A 24,485-nucleotide genomic window follows, 5' to 3' on the forward strand; every position below is an offset into this window, starting at 1 on the left:
TCATTACTTCCTTCCTTGCTTCATTCATTCATTCATTCATTCGGCAATTTGAGTGTCAGTGAGTAAACAACTCGAGCTGCCAGTGAGTATGCAATGCTTCAAGCAAAAGAGTGAAGGAAGGATCAAATGAAGAAAGGACGAAGAGGTAGAATGTAGTCATTAATTCAGTCAGTAAGTAAGTCAGACAATGAATGTAACTTAATTAACTAAATAAATGAATACAGAAATAGATAAATGAACACAAAACTATTTGGCAACACACACACACACACACACACACACACACACACACACACACACACACACACACACACACACACACACACACACACACACACACACCACAGACACACACTCAGAGACAGGCAGACAGACAGACGCAGAGAGAGAGAGAAAACAATCTTCTATTCTAATCCAGTATTTAGCATTAAAATTTTGACAAGGGAATTAAGTCCCCGCCCCACTCGATCTTTACTCGGGGTGAAGAGGTGGACACGTCGACTTTCTTCTTTGTTTGTACCCAGCTGGCATGGAAAAGACCTGGACAGCTATTTCGTGAAATGTCTACAAATGAGAGTGCTTCATCTCTCGCGTCTTGACCTCTGGGATGTAGGAAATGCTGACATGCCCCTACACACACACACACACACACACATACACACACACAACACACACACACACACACACAACACACACACACACACACACACAAAACACACACACACACACACACACACACACACACACACACTAACACGCGGTGTCAGATGGGGATGACAAACGTGCTCCTATTTTCCGCTCCCCACCAAAAATAAGTATAAATGCTAAGGTTAAAATTAACAAAAACAGGCAATGTGTTGCCGTTCATTTGGCCTTGCCTGAGATGCTTGAACAAGTGAGAAGCTCTACAAGAACTGAGTGGAGTAAAGCAAACTTAATACATCAGTTTTTTTCTAGGTACTGCTTGGTGTAGCGCGCAACTCCCATTTGAACATTCATTCTGTTTTCGTGTAGTTCCTATTCTGAATATTTTAATTCAGTTCAGTTGCAAAAGGAGGTGGCACTGCGTCCATTCAAATCCACAATCTACACTATACCACCTCTACCAAGCAGATGCCTGACCAACAGCATAATCAAACGCGCTTAGGCCTTGACAGAAAATAAATAAATAAACAAATAAATAAATAAAACACAGTGAAGCAGAACATTTTCATCAGTTCTTCCCAGTTTGATGGAGGACTGTGTCATGTTATATTCAGTTGTTTGACATGAATTGTCTTCTCTGCATAATAGTAATAATTATAAATGAAGATGTCAGTGTAGTCTATGGGGTCCATTACGTCCTTATTGTCTTTCTTTTTCATGAGGATGTCATTTTTTTAATTTTTTTTTTTTAAATTGTAAAAATGGTTTCGCATATGCAAACGTGTGTGTGTGTGTGTGTGTGTGTGTGAGAGAGAGAAAGAGAGAGACAGTGCGTGTGTGTGTGTGTGTGTGTGTGTGTGTGTGTGTGTGTGTGTGTGTGTGTGTGTGTGTGAATCAAAGCTTAAACTGCAATAACAAACAACAACATGCAGAGTTTTGTTTGCCTAATTTTATTCAACTCCAATCTAGGGCAGCTCATAATATTCAACATGATTCAGTTCAACAGTTTTGGCAACCATGTGGAACTGGTATGAACCATTTGATACAGATTAAAACAAAAATCAAAATAGCAACAAAAAGACTCCATATCTCTCCTCTAATTCACACACACACACACACACACTGAGTACTAAAAGACTTTTCTGTCAAAATTAAAGATTCATGGTGTCTAGCTTACATGTTGGTGGAACTACTGGCTTACATGGAAAAGTGAATTCCAATAAAGATTTGATTTTTAACCTCTTCCTCAGATTTGAGAGTCTGTGCTGCATAGACTATCCCTGAACAAAGTGAAAATAAATAACAGTTCAGAAAGTTTCCAGTGATGTTTCCAGCGCAGTATAAGAACAGCTTTAATCCTTAATGAACATCTTGCTGTATTGTATTGTATTGTATTACTCTTTTGTAACAACAGACTTCTCTATGTAAAATTCAGACTGCTCTCCCCAGGACTTTTTTTTTCTTCTTTTTTTTTTTTTTTGTCTGAAAGTGTATTTCTTTTCCCATCACAGTGAATGTTTCTACAGAATTTTCCCAAGGACAACCCTTTTGCTGCTGTGGGCTCTTTTACATGCACTAAGTGCACAGGACCTCAGTTTATCATCTCATCCAAATGACAAGGGTCCATCTGCATGTATAGTGTATGGGTAAAAAAATACTGCCAAGCATGGGATTCAATCCAATGTGCTTAGATTATCTCAGTTCCTGGGCGGAAGTGTTACCATTAGGCCACCGCACCACTAACAACATGCAGAATGTGTGTGTGTGTGTGTGTGTGTGTGTGTGTGTGTGTGTGAGTGTGTGTGTGTGTGTGTGTGTGTGTGTGTGTGTGTGTGTGTGAGTGTGTGAGTGTGTGTGTGTGTGTGAGTGTGTGTGTGTGTGTGAGTGTGTGTCTGTGCGTGTTTTGTGTGTGTTGTGTGTGTGTATGTGTGTGTGTGTGTTTTGTGAGTGAGTGTGTGTGTGTATGTGTTTTGTGTGTGTGTGTGTGTGTGTGTGTGTGTGTGAAAAATAATGAAAATGACGTCAACAAGATATTGTTTTAATCTGATAAAAATGGAGGTCCAACCATTCTGATCACTGGCTCAATTTCTAGTGGAAAACTTGAGGAAAAAAAAAAAAGACATACCGAGATTTTTTTAACCGGAAAACAATGTGAGCCCAACCATTCTGATCAGTGATTCCATATTCACTTCACATATTTATACATATTCATACACAATGACACAATGAACCTTCATTGCTGCTCCATATGCCAGAGGGCTCACTGGGCAATACGTGTGATATGTACCAACTTTCATATCACAAGATTGTTCATAAGCTCTCCACCACATCAACTTTTCTCTCAAGGGGTTTAGACTTAATAAAACATCAGGCATGTTTTAAAGTGATGAGCACAATCAGAGCACCAAAAAACATATTGTGGATATCAATTTGCAGAAAAGAAAAAAACTTAATTTTTTCCAAACAAAACTATTTCTCCTTCTATTTCCTGACCAGCTCAATCTGAAGCATCTATATTTGCCAACTGAACTCAAAGCAGCTGGAAAAACAAATCAAGTGATACAGCTCAAGCCTATGTACCCAATGAGAGTGGTATTCCCTGGCAGTGTATTTCCCCAAAGATGTGCATTAATTCATGACTAACTCATTAATTTCAACCACTTTCCTAAACTAGAAAAGAGAGTGCTCACAACTAATGTGTTTTGCTGAGCAAGTGAAGAGAGAGACAGAGAGAGAGGGGATGAGAGAGAGAGTGTGTGTGTGTGTGTGTGTGTGTGTGGGTAGATGTGCAATGCGGTTTGGCTGACTGAAATGGTGAGGCACGTAAATTTCAGTAATCTGTATATTTGTATATATCTATTTCCATTTGGTGCCATTTAATTCATCTTTTTATTTTCTATTCATTTTATTTGTTTGTTTTCTTCTTATGTTGGACATGTGCTGCTGCCAGAAAGAAAATCTCTGTACCAAAGTATAGACAATAAAGTTTGTGTATTGTATTGTGTGTATTGTAAGTATCTAGTCATCAATGAAAATTAAAACAAAAAAAAATGGTGGTCTCTGGCTGAACATTTTTATTTTCAATGTGCAGAGGATGGAATCTGACCCTGTCCTGCTGAGCAAAGAAACAAACAGGTACATGTGAAAGCAGACAGTGGGCTGATCGAGAACCCACTCCTCACAGATGGGAAAGCAGTGAGGAATAGGATTCTGTCCAAAAATACACAAAAAAATGGCACCCCATCTTTCAGGAACTTGAGAGGGCTGTTGGAAAATGATCTTGCAATCCTTCTCAGACTGTTTCTCACCGTTTGAAGAATGAGAAGAAAATGAATGGCAAAGCGAGAATTCCTCTCCAACTCATGACAAACAAAAAACAACAAAACAACAACAACAAAAAAACAACCAAACACCCATTGCATCAGCCAATGGATCTGATAACAGTGACACAAAGATGTCATTCCCTATTTGCTGTTCAGCCATTTGACATTTTGTCACAGGGAGTCGGGAGGCTTGGGGGGGGGGGGGGGTAGGGGGTGGGGGGGGGAGGTGGACAGAGGGGATGGAGGGGGTAGGGGGGGACAGAGGGGATGGAGGGGGTAGGGGGGTGGGGGGGGACAGAGGGGATGGAGGGGGTCGGGTGGGGTGCAGAGGGGGATGGAGGGGGGAGGGGCATACGAAGTAGCTACCTCACAATCTTCCCAGCGGTGGAGAACACCTGCTCCACCAGGAAAATGTGTGTTGTTGTCACCTCAGCACCCCTGAAAACGGAGTATGGCTGCCTACATGGCAGGGTAAAAACGGTCATACACGTAAAAGTCCACTCGTGTACATACAAGTGAATGTGGGGAGTTGCAGCCCATGAACAAAGGAGAAGAAGAAGTCACCTCAGCCTCATCAGCAGCCTGGCCAAACCAGCCTGACATTATGACAGTGTTGCTGATAGTGCAGCCGACCTCACAGGGCCATATCAGAACTGCCAAACTAAATATATCTGAAAGAAGCACAAGCAACAAAGCACAACAGCAGCAAAGCAACACAGTTCATGACAGATTATCTTAACAATTAAGCTCCTTAACACAAATAAGACTAGGCTGTACTGAGGGATGTCAGCCCTTCCGTTTAATTCATCATACCACATTACAAACACACACACACACACAAAAAAGAACAAAAAACAACAACTAACAAGAGAGGCAAGGCCTTCAAGACTCACTTGTGATACACTTTGAAAAAAATCCCAGCTTTTTATGTATTGAGTATAATTTCAAAATGTAATGTTTAAGATGACAAAGATCAGTTTAAAGCAAATTAAGTCACCTAGCATTAATTACAGAGTAATTTCCCTTTTTTATTATCTGCACCAAAACGTTTGCAAAATAAATAAAACTTCCATGCTTAGCAAAAGAAGTTCCTGTTTGAACAAAAAATGATAATAATGACTGCTCTTGTTGTTTGGTCAGAATATGAGATCAAAGTGCCAAGTTTAGAGAATCAAAAAAAAAACCAAAAAAAAAAACAGTAAATGCAGTTTGCATATAATTAGGCTTCATTTTTTATTTTTGTGTGCCCATCCCAGAGGTGCAATATTGCTTTAAACAAGATGACTGGAAAGAACTGAATTTTTCCTATTTTTATGCCTAATTTGGTGTCAACTGACAAAGTATTTGCAGAGAAAATGTCAATGTTAAAGTTTACCACAGACACACACACAGACAACCGAACACCGGGTTAAAACATAGACTCACTTTGTTTACACAAGTGAGTCAAAAATGGATTTGTAACTCAGCAGAATTGACCGCTAATACCCATCATGGTAACCACTCAATAAAAAAGAAGAAAAATTGGAAAGTGTATAGCATTTGTGCGTAAAAAAAAAAAAAAAAGTCTATTCCAAGGAGAACAAATTACAACAGAAGAACTGATTAATTGTTAAAAGTGAAAGAGAGAGACCGATGAAGAATAAGAGTGGGGACATGGGGGAGAGAGAGATGGGGAAAGAGAGAAGAGGCAGAAATAGAAGAAAGAGACATAGAGAGACCAACACAAAATAACAACAACAAAAAAAAAAGAGAACGTTTGGGGCAAGCGAAAGCTAAAATGCCCACCAACCATCCCCACCACTCCAAAAAGACATATACACCAAAAAACATGCATTCTGTTGTGCATACCCACAATCAAAAACCCACATGATAAATCACAGGCAAGTAAACAGAATGCTCTCAAAACCCTCTTGTAAATGACCATAATATGAAAGAATGATTTCCTAAAATCCAACAGGTTCTCTTTAAATGAAAAGTAATACCGTAAAGTTCGGTCTATTGAGCGCACTGGTATATAAGCCGCACCCACTAAATTTTGGAAAAAATTGAACTTTATACATACATAAGCCGCACCGGTTTATAAGCCGCACTTATTTCCGGTACCGGAACACATACTGACACTAAGAAAAGCTGTCGATACTGTAGGTTATGAAATAAACACAAGCCGGAACAACACAAAGAAAAGCCAGCGAAAATACTGCTAGTGCCACAATCCGCAAATAAGCCGCATCATTGTATAAGCCGCAGAGGTTGAAGCTGGGGTAAAAAGTCGCGGCTTATAGACTGAACTTTACGGTACTTGCTTGATCAAGCATTAAAACGTGGAGTGAATATCACTCTACTACCAACAGCAACACTTATCTGACAAGCTATCAGCAGAACAACAATTGACAAAACAGCACTTGATATACATTGTTACTGAAATGCCCAGTCCTTGAACATTTTTTTCACTGAGCACGCGCGTGTGTGTGTGTGTGTGTGTGTTTACATAATACATGTTATGTAGCTCTCTAATACATGCATATAAAATCAAAACAACGCCAAAAGAGCTATAAAATTATCTGAACGCCAACTCCATTCAGTAACAACAAAAGCAGCAAAGAAAAACATGTGAAGACTGATGGCAAGGCTATATAAAAAATATGTCTTGTAAAATAAGACACTCTGAAGAGTGGAAACCTAATAAAACTGCAGAATCATACATGAACACACACATATGCAAGCATAAGCGCACACACACACAAATCTACGAATGTGCTCTTTCGTGATTCCATAACCAAAACCCTTGTGTGTACAAATATGTGCAATAGTATGTGTGTGTGGATATATATGTGTGTGCATGTGTGTGTTTATGCAAAAAAATATTCTGGGAAAATATATTTGATATTACTTGACTTATATCGAAATGGTATTTATTCTTCAAAATGGATGAGTTGTATCAGACAAATTTTAATAGAAGCAGGGTATGACTGTGTTTGGGATGCTCAATTCTTCTTGGAGAGGGAATCTTTCTGCAAGAATGTCAACATTGCTTTGAGAGATAGTTTTCAAAATCTATGGAGACATGCTCTAGAGGCGAGTAGTAAATATTTGTTTTATCGAAATTTCAAAAGTGGATTTGGTAGAGAAAAATATATAAGTCAAATGCCTGATAATTACGTTATCAGCCTCTTCAGATTTCGAAGTAGTAATCATAAGCTGGAAATAGAAACAGGGAGACACAAAGGCATACCACAAGAGTTATGGCTTTGTAAGGTTTGTAACATGTCTGTGATTGGGGACGAGTTTCATTTTATAATGGAATGTCCCAATTATGATCAGTTACGAAAGATATGTTCCTAAAAAATATTTGTCTCCAAAATCGGTTTTTATTTTTTGCAATATGCTCAAAGGAGGCAAAAAAGTAATTTTAGCTGTAAGTAAGATGATTAGATTTGCAAATGTTGCCTAGTTATACTTTTGGAGTAAAAAGACATTTGTCTTTTCTCAACTTTTATGTGACATTGTTGTGTATTTGGAAATGTTTGTTCTGGGCATGAAAAGATTATTTTGCAGTAATCCTCCATACTCCAATAGGAGTGAAAGGATAATTAAAACTTGAAACTTGTGTGTGTGTGCATGTTCACAAATGTCAATGCACACTTTGCATGTGCTTTTTATGTGAGTGCATGCAACATACCTGAATGTAAATGACGTAATCGTGTCGTTTAGCATGTGTCCCCAAGCCTGTGTGTCTTTGTGTAACTATTTTGTGTGATTTAAAATGAGGTTTGTAAACACTGAGCTTGCAAATGCCTGAGCTAATGTGTGTGTGTGTGTGTCTGTATGTGTGTGTGTGTGTGCGTGCAGCTAGGATGAATCACATCCAGCTTTTGGGATTTTCGAGATGCTCCCCTCTGGTCGACGGTACAGAAGTATAAGGATGAAAACCAATCGCTTCGCCGAAAGCTTTTTCATGAAAGCAGTCAATGCCCTGTCTCTCGAACAAATCCAGTCTGATAACTAGAACTGTGCAATCAACAACCATCTACCTGAAGATCTAGCCATCAGCCCCATCCACATGTAATATGCGGCTTCTGTTCAAACGCATGCGCGCGTGTGTGTGCGCGCGCACACGCGCGCATGTGTGTGTGTGTGCGGTGCATGCATGCGTGAGTATGCACACGTTTTTATATTGATATGCACTTGTATGTATCCTAATTTCTACTGTATCTGTGTTTGTGTATGATTTTCGATTTGTGTTCGTACATTGTTATGTACTATCCCCCCACCAATATTCCTTGTGACCCCAGTACACTTGGTAATAAAGACATATTCTATTCTATTCTATTCTATGCACAGGGGTACAAACGTGTGAATGCATACGTTTTTTCTCATTCATTACATCTTGAATGATATAAAACAAACCAACGTGTTAGAAACTAGTTGGCAGCCCCTGCTGTACATCATTTCTGGAACTCAAAAGAAACACATCTGTTTGACCATTTTTGTCCTGCGATGTGTCCTCACCCAGCATTGTTTTCCTCATAACTTCCCACTTGCAACTTGCAACTTTGTTCTTGTCCGACTTCCAGCTGAACAGATTTCCTGATTGCAAAGGGTTTAAAACTGCAGCGTAAGACTCGTTTTTTCCAAATAAAATTGAACAGAATAAATCAATTAATACATAAAGACAAATTAATTAACCAAAAAACAACAACGCTTTTCGAAGACCTGCACTGGTTCCTTGTTAATTTGATATGTGTGCATGGTTGGGGTTCTTGCCAATCACTACTTTGATGGGTTCTTCACCACTTGTGGTCTTCATGGTTTCCATGAAAAGTTCTTGAAACCTCCAAAATGTAAAAAACAACATCATTAAGAGTGTATGCGTATGTGTGTCAGACTATATATATGTGTATGTGTGTGTGCGTGTGTGTGCGTGTGTGTGTGTGTGTGTGTGGTGTTAGTACATAGTGAATCAATGTGTGACAAAAGTATCTTGAACAGGCCAACATCAGCTTTCATGGAAGCAGAGAGCTGGGTCGACCTGGGTGGAAACCAGAAGTGGTGGTGCCATTTTTGATGAAGCATTCAAACTTGTGTTCCAGAGGTACACCTGAGGCAGAGAAAAAGAAGAAGTGATAATTCAGTTAAGAGCAGTAAAATTTGTGTCTTTCTTTCCGCAGGTTCTGCATTCTTGAACAGTTACATGCTTGGAAACATGGTGTTCCGCATTTCACAAATACACACACGCACTGACTTACACATACATGCTGACTGTATAACACATACAAGCAAGCGCACACAACACACACACACACACACTAGCCCACATGTGCCTATTTTTAGAAGCCATGTACACATTAACTATCATGATATACTCATATTCACAACCACCACCACCAGCTACCTCATTCCTCATCACAGGCACACACACATCTCCATCAGACAAACACATTAACACAATCTCACCACACTGACACAATCTCCACCACACTGACTCAATCTCCACCGCACCAACACAATCTCCACTACGCTGACACACTAACATAATCTCCACTATGCTAACACAGTCTCCACCACATTCACACAATCCACACCCCACTAACACAGTTTCCACACCACACTACCACAAACACAACACACAAAACACAATCCCTACCACATTAACACAATCTCCAACAAAATCATCACCACATTAGCACACTTGCTACCACACTGCATGATAGTATGATAGTCAGTCGTGTCTGACTATGACCATCAGAACAGCAGAGGAGGCAACTGCTGTCCCGACTATCTGGGCTAGAATTTGATTATAGTGTAGTGTCTTGCCCAAGTTACACCCCCACTCTCTTGGCCAAGAGGGTTTCAGGACAGTGGATGCTGGGATGGTTCCTAAAGACCAACAAGCCCCCAAGGCTGCAGCACTAAGAGCCAGTGCTTACCTCCTAGTTTGAGAGTCATATTCCTTCACAAAAGACCAAGCTGTAAATGACATCCCATTGCAATGGAGAAACCATTGATCATACAGCTCTTGCTTTGCTGGTGGCCCCAGCTGTTAGCTTGTGTCAATCTGTGATATAAGCTACCACACTAACAAACTAACACAATCACCACCACAAAAACAATCCTTTCCACACTGACATAATATCCACTACACTTACACAATCCACACCAACACTAACACAACATCCACTACACTAACACACTAGCAAATTCCCCACCACACTAACACACTATCATAGTCATCACACCAACACAAATCTCCACCTTTCTTCTCTTCTTCTCCCCTCACTCTGAAGAGTCATCAGGGCCCCACACAGAAGAACTGTTTATGCGGCTATAGCTTGGGCATGTCAACATTTTTGGTGCAGCCCACCCTTATCCAGTTAGGACTTTTTGGTTGGGTTTACTCCCCACAGGTAGCGCTGGGTTACAATGGTTACCAGGAGCAAAAGGAGAACCTTTGACCTGACCAGCACATGAACACAACCTCACCTGCCAAGTACTCCAGGCTGGGCACAGCGATGTCCGAGTAGCGAACGATGATGTCTCCCCAGAAGGTGGCCACAGGACTGGCCAATGTGGTGTCCTGGTGGACCATGAAAGGGCCCCAGAACTCGGTCAGCAGGTAGTCCATTTCCTCCTGGGTCACCAAGGAGCTGTGCTGTAAGTGGAAACCAGGAAGTAAGTAAGTATCCCAAGTGCAGTGCAGTTTAACGGCAAGTTTGTTTATTTACATGGTCGTTCATGAGCATTACGTGCTAAGTTGTGATGCTAAGTGGAAACCAGGAAGTAAGTATTGCAAGTGCAGTTTAACAGCAAGTAGATCTGTTCGTTTGTTTACGTGGTCGTTCATGAACATTCATGCTAAGTTGTGAGGGTAAGTCGAAACCAGGAAGTAAGCATCGCAAGTGCAGTGCAGTTTAATGGCAAGTAGATCTGTTTGTTTATTTACATGGTCGTTCACGAACATTACGTGCTAAGTTGTGAGGGTAAGTGGAAACCAGAAAGTAAGCATTGCACATGCAAACAGCAAGTAGATCTGTTTGTTTATTTACATGGTCGTTCATGAACATTACGTGCTAAGTTGTGAGGATAAGTGGAAACCTAAGTGGAAACCAGGAAGAAAGTATTACAAGTGCAGTGCAGTTTAACGGCAAGTAGACCTGTTTGTTTATTTACATGGTCGTTCATGAACATTCATGCTAAGTTGTGATGGTAAGTTGAAACCAGGAAGTAAGCATTGCAAGTGCAGTTTAACGGCAAGTAGACCTATTTGTTTATTTACATGGTTGTTCATGAACATCATGCACTAAGTTGTGAGGCCTTCGTACAAAAGCATTCTGCGATGAAAAACTGAGCAGCCACCTTCACCTCCTTTCAAATACATGTTTTCAGGAACTGTTGACATCCTCAATTCCTGTCCAAAACCTTCTCTATTCTAAAGCTAAATTTGGTGTTGACAAAGCATTTCCACTAAAGCATTTGTTAAAGTTTAACACACACACACACACATGCACACACACGCGCACACACACACGCACACACGTACACACAAACTATTTATACAATTGGTAAAGAACTTTGTTTCCTGTCCTAGAACTTCTCTGTTCTAAAACTAAATTTGGTGTTGACAAAGTATTTCCAGAGATATTCAATTTTTCAAAGTTTAACACACACTCACTCACACACACACATACACACACAAACGAAACAAGTTTACTACCCACACATTTTGTTCGTGTGTATATGCAAGCAGAAGATCAAATACGCACGTTAAAGATCCTGTAATCCATGTCAGTGTTCGGTGGGTTATGGAAACAAGAACATTCCCAGCATGCACACCCCCGAAAGCGGAGTATGGCTGCCTATATGGCGGGGTAAAAACGGTCATACACGTAAAAGCCCACTTGTGTGCGTACGAGTGAACGTGGGAGTTGCAGCCCACGAACGCAGAAGAAGAAGAAGTTCACAGATGTGACAGCCCCACCTCACCCAACACCCCCCCAAAATACACCTCAGGCCCCAGACAACAGAGAGCAGCACCGCGTACCTCCAGAACTTTTTTCTTCTTGGAACTGGGTTCCACATCCTGGTTGGAGTCAAGCTGGTGGCCGGGCACCGTGTCATCAGAGCACTCATAGCCCTCCGCGTCCATCTCTTCCAGAATGAGCACCGCATCCCAACTGGCAAGCTGCTTTGATGGGTAACTGTCCGCACAGATGTTGTCCCCAAAATACACCACCTGCCCATTGTTTTAAACACTAACTTCAGATGCTGTCCCTGAAATAACACCACCTGCACATTGTTTTAAACATTCACTTCAGGTCTTGCCCCTGGAATACGCCACCTGCCCATTGTTTTAAACACTAACTTCAGGTCTTGCCCCTGGAATACTCAACCTGCACATTGTTTTAAACACTAACTTCAGATGTTGTCCCTGAAATACACCACTTGCCCATTGTTTTAAACATTCACTTCAGATGTTGTCCCTGAAATACGCCACCTGCACATTGTTTTAAACATTCACTTAAGATGTTGTCCCTGAAATATGCCACCTGCACATTGTTTTAAACATTAACTTCAGATATTGTCCTTGAAATACACCACCTGCACATTGTTTTAAACATTCTTGCCCCTGGAATAAACAACCTGCAGACTGTTTTTTAAAAAAAATCTCCTGTCCATCCCCCTGTAGTACTCATGTGAAAAATATTTTTTCCTCTCCAAAATCATGCTAAATCTAACATACCATTACCCACAGGTTCAGACTCAGGCACATGTCTGATTAATTCCTCTCTTGTGCAAAATACTACTCTGCCCAACATGGAGAAATCAAAAAGTAGTCTCCCTTAGTATATTACTTCCCTTCTGTTTACTTATGCAGCTGTTCACCTCCAAAGCTTCAACAACTAACTGCCACCCTCCAATACACTTACTACTACCACTGATAATAATCATCATAATCATAATAATGATTAGAAGAAGAAGAGAAAATTATATACCATGGAATCATGCGGAGACAAAGAGCTTTCACTCACGACTTTCACACGCATGCATAACCCTGAACCAAAAGGATGAAAGCAAAAACTTGCGAAAACATTACAAGGCCGGAGAAACAGTTAACGGAAAGAAGTAGGGGAAGAAAGGGCAGTTTCGAAAAGAGGTAGGTTTTAAGGCCACACTTGAAAGACCTGAGTGAAGAGACTTTGACAAAGTGAAAGAGAGAGATCAATGAGCTCACAGTCTTAGTCTGCCACACTTTTCAACATACTAACAAGCATTCCCAGAAGAAAATATAAGGAGGGTGAGGGATAATGGAGTCTCCCATCAGATCGACGGACGAGTAGGCTTATCTGTCGGTGTGCGTCAACATTCCGACATTAGCCTGGTTGCCTGATCAGCACTGGTGACTTTTTTTTAGTGAAGAGGAGTTGTGCAGTCCCTTCCCCACTCTCTCGCCTACCGACGCTCACAGTCCCACAGGTGTACATACTGCCACGTGTAGGACGGCCTCGGCAGGTGCAGGTTTTTTCTTCGGAGTTACGTCTCCTAGGAGGACTTCCAGCCAAGGATAAGAGCTCCCCCTGCCCTTTGATCATCCTCTTCCACCTTCACAGCCGTTGGGAAAGTTTTCCTCCTCCGCCTGGTCCGTCGTTGGGTGACTTCACATGCGGCAGGTAGTACTGGGTGAGGGATAGGCAGACAGAAAAAGAGGTGGGAGAATAAAATCACAGAATGGACAGGCCTGAGACTCGAGCGACACCCAGCGAGAGAGATGACTCTGCACAAGATTCAGCGCTATATAAATACCATTATTATTATTATGACGAGAACAGGGAGAAATGAAGAGAACTGGTTGCCTGGTGATCAGTCACAATGGTTGTGAGACTTCGGGAAAGAAGACGAAGAAGATAAAGCAGAAGAAGAAGAAGTTCACCCAACCTTAAAATCCTCCTTGCCCAGTTCCTTGGCCAAGAACTTGTTGAAGTCGTTAATGTTGCCCTGACTGTAACAGCCTCCACGCTGCAGTTCTGACACCACAGCACCCTCTTCATGACCCTCTGGTGAAACGTTTCAACAGAAAACACACACACACACACACAAAATACAGTAACATTATAAAGGATATATATCTCTCTCTCCCTTTTTCTCTCTGTCAACCTGCGCATGCATGCACACACACGTGTGTGTGTGTGTGTGTGTGTGTGTGTGTGTTCTTCGTCATATCTGTCCTGCACAAAGATTTTTTTTCTTCTCTTTTTCCCCTTTCCTTTAAATACATGCATGCTATTGTAACTGATGTTGATTAGCAGGGACAATTTGGAAGAATAGGCCATGCCTAAACTCTTAATCTTGGAATAAAAAACATTTTGACTTCTAAGTTCTGAGAGCTCTCTCTCTCTCTCTCTCTCAGTGCTTTTGACCACTTATCATGTTCATTTATCTGTTGGACTTTCTGTTACACACCCACTGCATGGGCTCCATACGCAGAAAAGATGATGAGACATCAAGGCACTGATTGTTTCAGTCAGATGCACTGATTGTTTAACTCACTCCGGATGACGGAACGCTCCAGCGGCTTTGACAATTAAAAAATTTTCCACATTTTCCTCATGGGGTAGCATAACAATTGCAGCTACACCGGACACTGCGGACGTGTCATGGGTCGAATGGAAAGTTTCTTCATGAGATTTCGTAACAACACACTAAGCGAGCCAGCGAGTTCAGGACCCCACACGACAAGCTAATCTGCATACGTATCGAAAATGGCGTCGCAGGCAGGATACAAGTGGAAATTTTTGGAGCAAACTAGATCACGACAGTGGATTTTACCATTGCTGAGGTGATTGAAATGCTTCGGACTGAAGGTTTCGACATCAACAAGGATGATGAAGACGTTGAATAAAGTATCTGCAGCGTAGAAAGCTACCAGCAAGAAGTTACTGATAGCGACTCAGATTCTGAGAGCAGTGAAGAGGGAGGGGGGTGGGTGTTCACATGACGTGAGGAGAGGGGTCAGTGGGTCAAGTACAGTGAGTTTCATTCAGTTACTTTATGTTGTTTTTTGTGATTTTTTTCCTAACCCTAACAAATGGGTCATCTGTTAGGAAAAGCAAGGGAGAGAACTATGCATCCGGAGTGAGTTAACTGATTGTTTTAGTCAGATACACTGACTGTTTTAGTCAATTACAGTCAGTGAATCAACACAAACAGTGTGACGTTTTCATCTTAGTAAGTGACAACTGGGTTTGTACTATTTACACTGATGTCCACAAATGGAACATTATCTGCCTATTTTGGTGTTTGTTTTGATCTGCACCTTGATACAAAGCTGTTAGTACTGCTTGTGACTCTCTCTCTCTGCCTCAGTATCACAGTCTGCTTGTGACTCTCTCTCTCTGCCTCAGTCTCACAGTCTGCTTGTGACTCTCCCTCTCTGCCTCAGCATCACAGTCTGCTTGTGACTCTCCCTCTCTGCCTCAGTATCACAGTCTGCTTGTGACTCTCTCTCTCTGCCTCAGTCTCACAGTCTGCTTGTGACTCTCCCTCTCTGCCTCAGTCTCACAGTCTGCTTGTGACTCTCCCTCTCTGCCTCAGTATCACAGTCTGCTTGTGACTCTCCCTCTCTGCCTCAGCATCACAGTCTGCTTGTGACTCTCCCTCTCTGCCTCAGTATCACAGTCTGCTTGTGACTCTCTCTCTCTGCCTCAGTCTCACTTGGTGTCTTTTCAAAATGTCCATGCACCCATCTTATCTAAGAAAGAGACATGGGAATAATAACAGTAATAATAATAATGTACATTTATATAGCGCCCTTTCTCTCTAAAAGCTCAGGGTGCTTAACATGAAAGAAAAATATTACAAGTTACATAAAACATTCATGACCACTCTTTCTCAACCCCCCCCCCCCCCCTTCCCCCTACACACTCTCCCTTTCTCACTCTTCATACATCCAAAGTGAGCTGACATGGGTGGTGTTGGAGAACAAGGAAGCTGAGAGTGCTTACAGAGAGGTTTTAAAAAGATGAGTGTTTAGTGATGAGCGAAAAGCAGAAATAGAATCAGATGCACCAATATGATGAGGAAGGTTGTCCTAGATGTGAGGAGTAGCAAAGAAGAAAGAACGTTCACCATAGGTTCTTGTATTGACACGAGGAAGTTTCAAAAGGTAACAGTCAGAGGAAGAGCGGAGAGTTCTTGAGGGAGTGTAAACACTGATAAGGTTAGAAAGATATGTAGGTCCTGTGGAGTGGAAAGCAGAATAGCAGAGACATGCAACTTTGTATTTAATTCTCACTTCAATGGGGAGCCAATGTAGAGTGCGGAGGTGAGGAGAAATGTGATCAGTACGTGGGACTCTGAGAGTCAGACGGGCAGCATTGTTTTGAAGTTTTTGAATTCACTGAAGAATATTATGTGGACAGCCTATGAGAGAAGAATTACAGTAGTCGATTCGTGACAGCACAAAAGCAGAAATAAGAGTTTTAGTAGTTTCAACAGAAAGGTACTGACGGATAGAGTTGATGCGACGAAGTTCACAATTGACTATGCGTATCAGATTTACTACCTGAGCATGCCTGCTGAGGTTTGAGTCAAGAATGACTCTAAGGTTCCTTGCTGAATTTAGAAAACTGAACTGTGGCATCACCAACCACAACAGAGGCAGAAAAAGTAGATGTGGACATTCTTGCAGAGGAAATAATCATATCTTCAGTTTTGTCATCATTTAACTTTAGTTTGTTGAATGTCATCCAGGATTTAACATTGAGAACACAATCCTGCATTGACAGAATCAGACTGTGTACTTGGTTTGGTTCTGCAGACTTCTGTAGCTGAGCATCATCAGCAAAAAAGTGGTGAAGAACAGAATGGCCAGAAATGACATCAGAAAGAGGAGCAGTGTACAGAACGGGGCCCAGGACAGAGCCTTGTGGCACACCATAGGAGATCAGGGCTGGATCAGACTTAAAGTTATTAACAGAGAAAATCTGGAAGCAGTTGGACAGGTATGAAGAAAACCAACTCAGAAATGTTGAGTGAATCCCAAAAACATGTTCAAGTCTGGAAAGGAGTATACTGTGGTCTACTGTGTCAAACACAGCTGAATAAGTGACAACTATAAATATATTTTTACAAGCTTTGGCATCAAATAAGTGAAACATAATTCTTAATTTTGATTAACTTATTTTTGTTATCTCCTTCTTACCAAGTGCATAGAAAGGATTGTTGTCGGTGAAGAAAGCTGGTTTGCGTCCTCGGAACAGTGAGATGTCAAAATAGGACTGCCAGTCATTCCTGCACATCAAAACAACACAAAACTGTGCTCTGCAAGCATACTCTGATCTGTGTGAATATGCAAGAAACCACACAGGACACACACACACACACACACACATCGACACACTCACACATGTATGCATTCCCCAAAATTATATTCATGTTTTGGTACATTTATTCTGGACACATAAACTGTCCCTTAAAATCTCTGCTGCAACAAAACAAGACAAAAATACCACTACACAATACGTTGCAAACTTATTATAAACTGGAAATGTGGTCTGGTGGTGAGAAACTGATGGCAAGCTGAAATCAGGCAGTGCACATTACAGTAGCAGTAGGCATCCTTCAGACTCAGGAGACTATGTTGCTGTGCTCTGGGTCATGTTTCTGGCACAGCGTTGGTTGCCCACTTGACCCATTGACAAAACCCAATCCTTTCATGACAGAAGCCAGCACAGAAAATCCAATCTGTTCCCAGCTGAACTTTTTTTTTCTTCGTTCATGGGCTGCAACTCCCATGTTCACACATATGTACACGAGTGGGCTTTTACATGCATGACCGTTTTTACCCCACCATGTAGGCAGTTATACTCTGTTTTCAGAGGTGTGCATGCTGGGTATGTTCTTGTTTCCATAACCCACGGAACACTGACATGGATTACAGGATCTTTAACATGCGTATTTGATCTTCTGCTTGCGTACACACACAAACGGGGTTCAGGCACTAGAAGGTCTGCCCAAATGTTGACCTGGGAGATCAGAAAAATCTCCACCCTTAACTCGCCAGGCGCCATTACCAAGATTTGAACCTGGGACCCTCAGATTGAAAGTCCAACGCTTTAACCACTCGCCTATTGCGCCTGTCTCCCAGCTGAATAAAACGCAATCCTCTACAAAGAAAACCTTATTCTTTCAAGATGGAAATCACTAGATACACCATACCCCCTTCACGATGGAAACCAAAGCATTGACATGATCCAGGCTAAGAAACTGCATACACCCTTCCCACTGGAGTGGTGGCCTTCAGGTAACATGTCCGCCTAGGAAGTGAAAGAAGCTGGACGCACCGGATCAAATACCAAACTCAGCAGTATTTTCTCCCCCTCCACAAGACCTTGAGCGGTGGTCTGGATGCCAGTCATTTGGATGAGACGATAAACCAAGGTTTCATGTGCAGCAAGCATTCAGCGCATGTTAAAGAACCCACTGAAACCAGATACTTGTCTCTGGTAAACTTCTGTAGAAAAATTCACTTTGATAGGAAAACAAATACAGGCAGGAAAAAAACCCAAAAAAACCACAAAAACCCCAAAAAAACCACCCAAAAAAACCCCCCCCCGAAAAAAAAAACTACCAGTGGTGATGCACTGTAGGGATGTGTTCTCTCTGGGAAGAGCAGCCCGAATTTCACAGAGAGAAATCTGCAGTGATAGAAGAGTACTACAACACAACAACAACAACAACACAACACAACAACAGCAAAACACAACAACAACAAAACACAACAACAACAACACAACACAACACTATTCAATACAATATCATACAATACAACACAACACTGAACTACCCTCAGCCATGCTCACCCCAAGCACACCTCCAGAAGACACGATGCATAGTCTATCTGTGAGCTGGTCAGCAGGAAGACCATTCTGCCCGGTTGCTGCAGGGACTTGAGCCAGCGACGGATGTCTGCGCTGCATTCTTCCACAAATTTACTGGCATCTTCCTTCACAATGGCAAAGTAGCCCCCCTTTTCAGCTGGGCACCAGACAGAGGGAGAGGGGAGAGGGGAGGAGGCAATGGTTGATATCAATATTAGTTACTGACTTTGATGTGACATACCACTTCCAGGACAAAATCGTTTCACTGCATATCAATTGATTGATAGCCAGACAACAACAAGTTCCACTTTCGCCCACTACTACTTGTTAAAAAAGGTGTTTATGCTGGGGGGTTTTCTTATGTGTGCGTGCATGTGTGTGCGTGTGTGTGTGTGTGTGTGTGTGTGCGTGTGCGTGTGTGTGTGTGTATGTAGAATTCAATTCAATTCTGAGATAAAGTTAGTTATCTCACACAATAATATCAGAACATGTCAGTAATCTATTTCTATTCTTGTAAATGCACCTCCTCCTCTTTCAGATTCTCGAAGTGAATATATTAATTATATTCATTTTATTGTTTGTTCTATGTGTATATGTGCGTATGTCTTGTCAGTTCTTTTTTTTTTTCCCTCCCTTTGAGAGTGTTGTTGATGCCTTTGTTTCTTTTTTTTTTTTTTTAGTGTTCCGAGTTTGTTTGTTTTTTCACTGATAATGTGCACAACCGTATTTCATTTGCCTCTGCGTCAGTTTATGCAGGAGGGTTTTTGATATGTTATGTCTACATGTTTTTGTTATCTTTGTGAAATTATGAATAAATAATAGAGAAAAGTTACTGAAAAAAAAGAAAAAAAAAGAAAAGCTATTCCTTTATATATAATAATGTTAGTTATTTACCAGATCAGTCAGGGAAGAATGCTTCATGATAATTATGTGTGTGGGATTGGAATGGAAATTGGAATGTTCAAGAGCAAGAAAACCAAAAGACGGAAGGGAGGGCGAGGGAACATGGGGACGGAGAAGAACGACAGGAAGAGACGGAGGGATGAGAAACACATACACAAGCACACGTTTGCTCTCTCTCTCTCTCTCTCTCTTCTCTGACACTCTGCATATTTCAGATGGAAAAATATCTCACAGTTATAACAAATAAATGGCACAGACTAAATTTGGCAAAATTTCGCCTGAGAACATGTGGTTTCAAAGCAAACAAAAGATGGTTTCAAGCAGCCACATCCACAGAATCGCCATGCCCTTTGTGTGCATTCAGAGTTGATGATGAAATACATTTCCTGTTTCAGTGTAAGTCACATGATGAACTGAGAAAAAAATGTGCATTCTTTGAGTTAGATATTGCTAAAAGACATGATCTTGTTGCTGCTTTATCGTCTGATGATGAAGTTATAATACAGTCGATAGCGAAATTTATTTCAGAAGCATACACATTGAGACATAACCTTATTAACGATAACAATAACGGTAATAACGAGGAAAATAATCATGTGTAGTATCTAGTTTTGTGTGTGTTCTGATGATAAGTAAATACCGATAAATTACATAACAACACAACAGAATGGGTGGCTGAGTTTGGTTATATTATTCCTTTTTCCTTTTATTTTATTTTCTAAGTGTTTATTTCATTTGTTTAAATTTGAGGAACTTTGAAAAAGAATATGAGAGGGTATGTGAGAGGTACTACTCAGTGGATCGAGCAGAATGCGTTCTGCTATTCTTGTGTTAAACAAAAATAACCCGTCACCCCCTTGTCAATAGACCCTTGCAGGTAATAACAATAAAGTGTCAAAGTGTATCTCTCTGACTCTCACTCTCAGGAAAAATCAGTACAGTCACTTGCAAAGTACATCGTCAAAGCATATAGCCTTCGACTAAAAAAAAAAAAAAGTTCTAAAGATAATACTGTTCACAGTTCAAATCATATTAAGTGTAGTCAAAACTAAGTATAACATTTATATTCTGCAGATGCATTACATTGACAATATATTTTCGGTGTATTTGTTTTGAATTTTTTGTTTTCATCATTATTCTTGTTACTTGTTCTTCTATGTCATTAGGGCTGAAAGCTATTGACATTTAAAGAGTTCAGCGTTCAGTGTCCAGTGTTCTCTCTCTCTCTCTCTCTCTCTCTCTCTCTCTGTCATTTACACATACACATACATATACAGACATGAGTGTTTCTGCTGGGAACAGTTCACCTGTCAAGTTTGACTTGTGAATGACCTTCCCATCACACGCACAAACACACACATACAACACACACACACACACACACACATACAAACACATGCATGCATGCATGCACATGTCCAAGCATTCACATATCCAATCATAAACACAACCATTAGCACAACTACTATCAATGCAGACAACTTACTTGAGAAGTTACTGGGATCATACATGTTGTGGAGAGATTGAAGCACGTCCTCCCATGCTTTGGTGTACAGTTTCACCCTCTCCTCCTCTGTCAATGACTTGAAGGAGAGCATACATGATTAAAAAACAAAAAAACAAAACAAAACAAAAACAAAACCCACACATAACAATTATAGCATTAGTGGTTTCATTTGAGACAGGATGGTTTTTATGTTCTGGCTTCTATCAAGAAATGATCGTGTTCTGTCAAGGGATAATATAATTGGAACAGCAAGGTCAAAATGAGTACCATAGACTCTGGAAGACATTTGCTCCTATAACTCACTCCGGACAAATAGTTCTCTCCCTTGCTTTTCCCTACAGACGACCCATTTGTCAGGGTTAGGATAAAAATTATAAAAAATACAAAACAACAAGTAACTGCATGAAACTCACTGTACTTGACCCACTGACCCTTCTCCTCATGTCGTGTGAATGCCCACCCCCCTCCCTCTTCACTGCTCTCAGAAGCTGAATCACTATCAGTACCTACTTGCTGGCAGCTTTCTTCACTTCTGATACTTTATTCAACATCTTCATCATCCTCGTCGATGTCGAAACCTTCAGTTTGAAGCATTTCAATCACTTCAGCAGTGGTAAAAGCCACTGTCGTGATCTAGTTTGCTCCAAAAATTTCCACTTGTGTTGCTTGCGACGCCATTTTCAATACGTATGCAGATAAGCTTCTCGTGTGGGGTCCTGAACTCGCTGGCTCGCTGTGGAGTGTGTTGTTACGGAATCTCATGAAGTAACTTTCCATCAGACAGACTCTTGACACATTCGCAATGCCTGGTGTAGCTGCGATTGTTATGCTACCCCATGAGGAAAATGTAGAAAAAATTTTAACTGTCGAAACTGCTATAGTATTCCATCGTCCGGAACGCTACCTAACATCAGGAACACTATAGCGTTCCATCGTCCGGAGTGAGTTAAAACCTTCTTCTTCTCATTGACTTTTAATGATTTGCATGTCTTATGTGACATGGTTTGAGTAAAAACTTTCTGGGAGAATGCCTTAGAACACTATTATCATCATTGTTGCTTATAGTCCAGCGGACCGCACGGGCAAAAATCAGGATTGCCCAACTACATGTATGTCCAACCGCATTTAACAAAAAACTGTCACATAAACACACACAAAAAACACATTCAGATAAACCTACAAAACACAGTTCATGACACATTATCTTAACTATTAATTTCTTGAGGCAAATAAGATTAGGCTGTGCTGTGGACGTCAGCCATTCTACTTTATGATCCCCATATTACAAAAAATTGTAACAAAGGAATAAACAATACTTCAAAGCCAAACAAAAAAATATATAAAAAAGGTCATATATACAAATAACACTGCAGAATAGACAGCTAGTGCCCATCCCAGTGTTTACAATTTCACTGCCTAATCTCCAGAGCAAAACAGCACAGATAGTACATCACAGACTGCTGAATAGACAACAACAAAAAAAGTGTCAAGGCTTGCTCGAAAACAGAAAAAGGATTAGACTGGAATGGCAGGAAAAGGTGACAACAGTGAAGGAAGAAAAAAGGCAGAAATAAAGAGAGCAACAGAAAAGAGGAAATTTCTAGCACAGAATTTCCTAACGGTAGGGATGCTATTTATACTGAAAGACCCTGGGCATCCCACATGGGACCTTGGAACACTCCTACTCTTTGCACTAAGAGACAGTGAAATACTTATGCAGAATGATTATGAGGGGGAAAAGACAAACACACACACACATTTTTTTTTTTAATAATCATATAACAATGCATGCAAAATGCATGTGGAGTGACGGCCTACAGGTAACGCGTGCACCTAGGAAGTGAGAGAATTTGAGCGTGTTGGCTCGAATCACACCTCAGCCGCCGATATTTTCTCCTCCTCCACTGGACCTTGAGTGGTGGTCTGGATGCTATTCATTCGGATGAGACGATAAACTGAGGTCCCGTGTGCAGCATGCATTCAGTGCACGTAAAAGAACCCATGGCAACAAAAGGGTTGTTCCTGGCAAAATTATGTGGAAAAATCCACTTCGATAGGAAAAACAAATAAAACTGCACGCAGGAAAAAAAAAGGGGTGGTGCTGTAGTGTAGTGACATGCTCTCCCTGGGGAGAGCAGCCCGAATTTCACACAGAAATCTGTTGTGACGAAAAGAGAAATACAATACAATACAATACAAAAACATACACAGGTTAGCTTTAGTCCTTCCTATGTGATGGATGATTTGGATCAGATGCAGAACTAATGGTAACAATTCATAAATGCCAGGTAGAGAATACTGATTATGACTAACGTCTTCCGAATAAGGTAAACCAGCAAAAACCAATCTTTGACATTCAACAAATTTCAATACAGTCTATCAAACCACACAAAAATATCATCCAAGTCCAGTTCACTCCTCTCTTTGAGTGCATGTGTGTGTGTGTGTGTGTGTGTGTGTGTGTGTGTGTGTGTGTGTGTGTTTAATGATAAACAATCAAATCAATTTTTCTTTAACTGTTTTTTTTTTTTCATTTTCAACATCATCACTTTTATCTTTCACATCTTGCTGTTACCTAAATGAAAACCATACCTTCTGATCAATGATGTCGATGATTCTGGCAGTAGCAACCAATCCAGGACAGTCAAAGTAGTTCTCAAAAAAACGAAATCCAGCTGAAAAAACAAACAAACAAAAACCAACTGTAGAAACTTTTTCATTTTTGTCAACACACACACACACACAGCTATCTATCTATCTATCTATCTATCTATATATATATATATATATCAGTTCATACACTCCACAAAAGTCATCAACATACAAAGAAGCTTGGAACAGGTTCTGCGCAATTCCTTGAAAAGTTAAAACCAATGGCATGGTGATAATGAAGCCAGTAGGGAAGGGAAAACTGGTAGGACCAGGACAACTGGTCAGGGATGGTGATCCCCAAACATCAGCCCAACCATGGTTAACAGTGCTGAAAATACATACATAAATGAACAACTGAAGCTAGCCAATAACCAGGCAGGTCCAGAACTAAAACAACCACCATAAGTTGATTGGACAAATGGAGGAATTTTGAGCGTTATAGGAGACACAGAAACATAGACAAACAAAAAACATAATAACACTATACAGAACAATACCTCTTTATCAACTCATTGGACAGAACGTGGGATAAATTTCAAACAAACAAAATTTAAAACTGACCCAAAAAAATCCAAAACCAAG

At 40.8% G+C, this 24,485-nt stretch overlaps 1 protein-coding gene across 2 annotated transcripts in view; it reads right to left on the reverse strand.

The window, feature by feature from the left end:
- Nucleotides 1–1,579: 1,579 nt before the first annotated feature.
- The window catches only part of LOC143282899 (5'-nucleotidase domain-containing protein 1-like), a 28,074-nt gene continuing 5,168 nt past the window's right edge, over nucleotides 1,580–24,485 (reverse strand). Inside the window, exons 5-13 of one of the 2 annotated variants that reach the window (XR_013055324.1) lie at nucleotides 23,844–23,926; nucleotides 21,231–21,327; nucleotides 18,824–18,998; nucleotides 17,164–17,252; nucleotides 13,899–14,017; nucleotides 12,007–12,198; nucleotides 10,449–10,617; nucleotides 4,653–9,066; nucleotides 1,580–4,601 (exon numbers count right to left, since the gene is read on the reverse strand). Coding sequence is in view for 1 of the 2 variants with exons in the window: in XM_076588780.1 (XP_076444895.1) it covers nucleotides 8,972–9,066; nucleotides 10,449–10,617; nucleotides 12,007–12,198; nucleotides 13,899–14,017; nucleotides 17,164–17,252; nucleotides 18,824–18,998; nucleotides 21,231–21,327; nucleotides 23,844–23,926 (1,019 nt within the window). In the remaining variant the exon portion in view is untranslated. Of the gene's footprint in view, nucleotides 9,067–10,448; nucleotides 10,618–12,006; nucleotides 12,199–13,898; nucleotides 14,018–17,163; nucleotides 17,253–18,823; nucleotides 18,999–21,230; nucleotides 21,328–23,843; nucleotides 23,927–24,485 lie in introns of both variants that reach the window. The other variant, XM_076588780.1, reaches the window with a different exon arrangement.

This window comes from Babylonia areolata, chromosome 6, assembly GCF_041734735.1.
Source record: "Babylonia areolata isolate BAREFJ2019XMU chromosome 6, ASM4173473v1, whole genome shotgun sequence".
NCBI classification, from domain to species: Eukaryota; Metazoa; Mollusca; class Gastropoda; order Neogastropoda; family Buccinidae; genus Babylonia; species Babylonia areolata.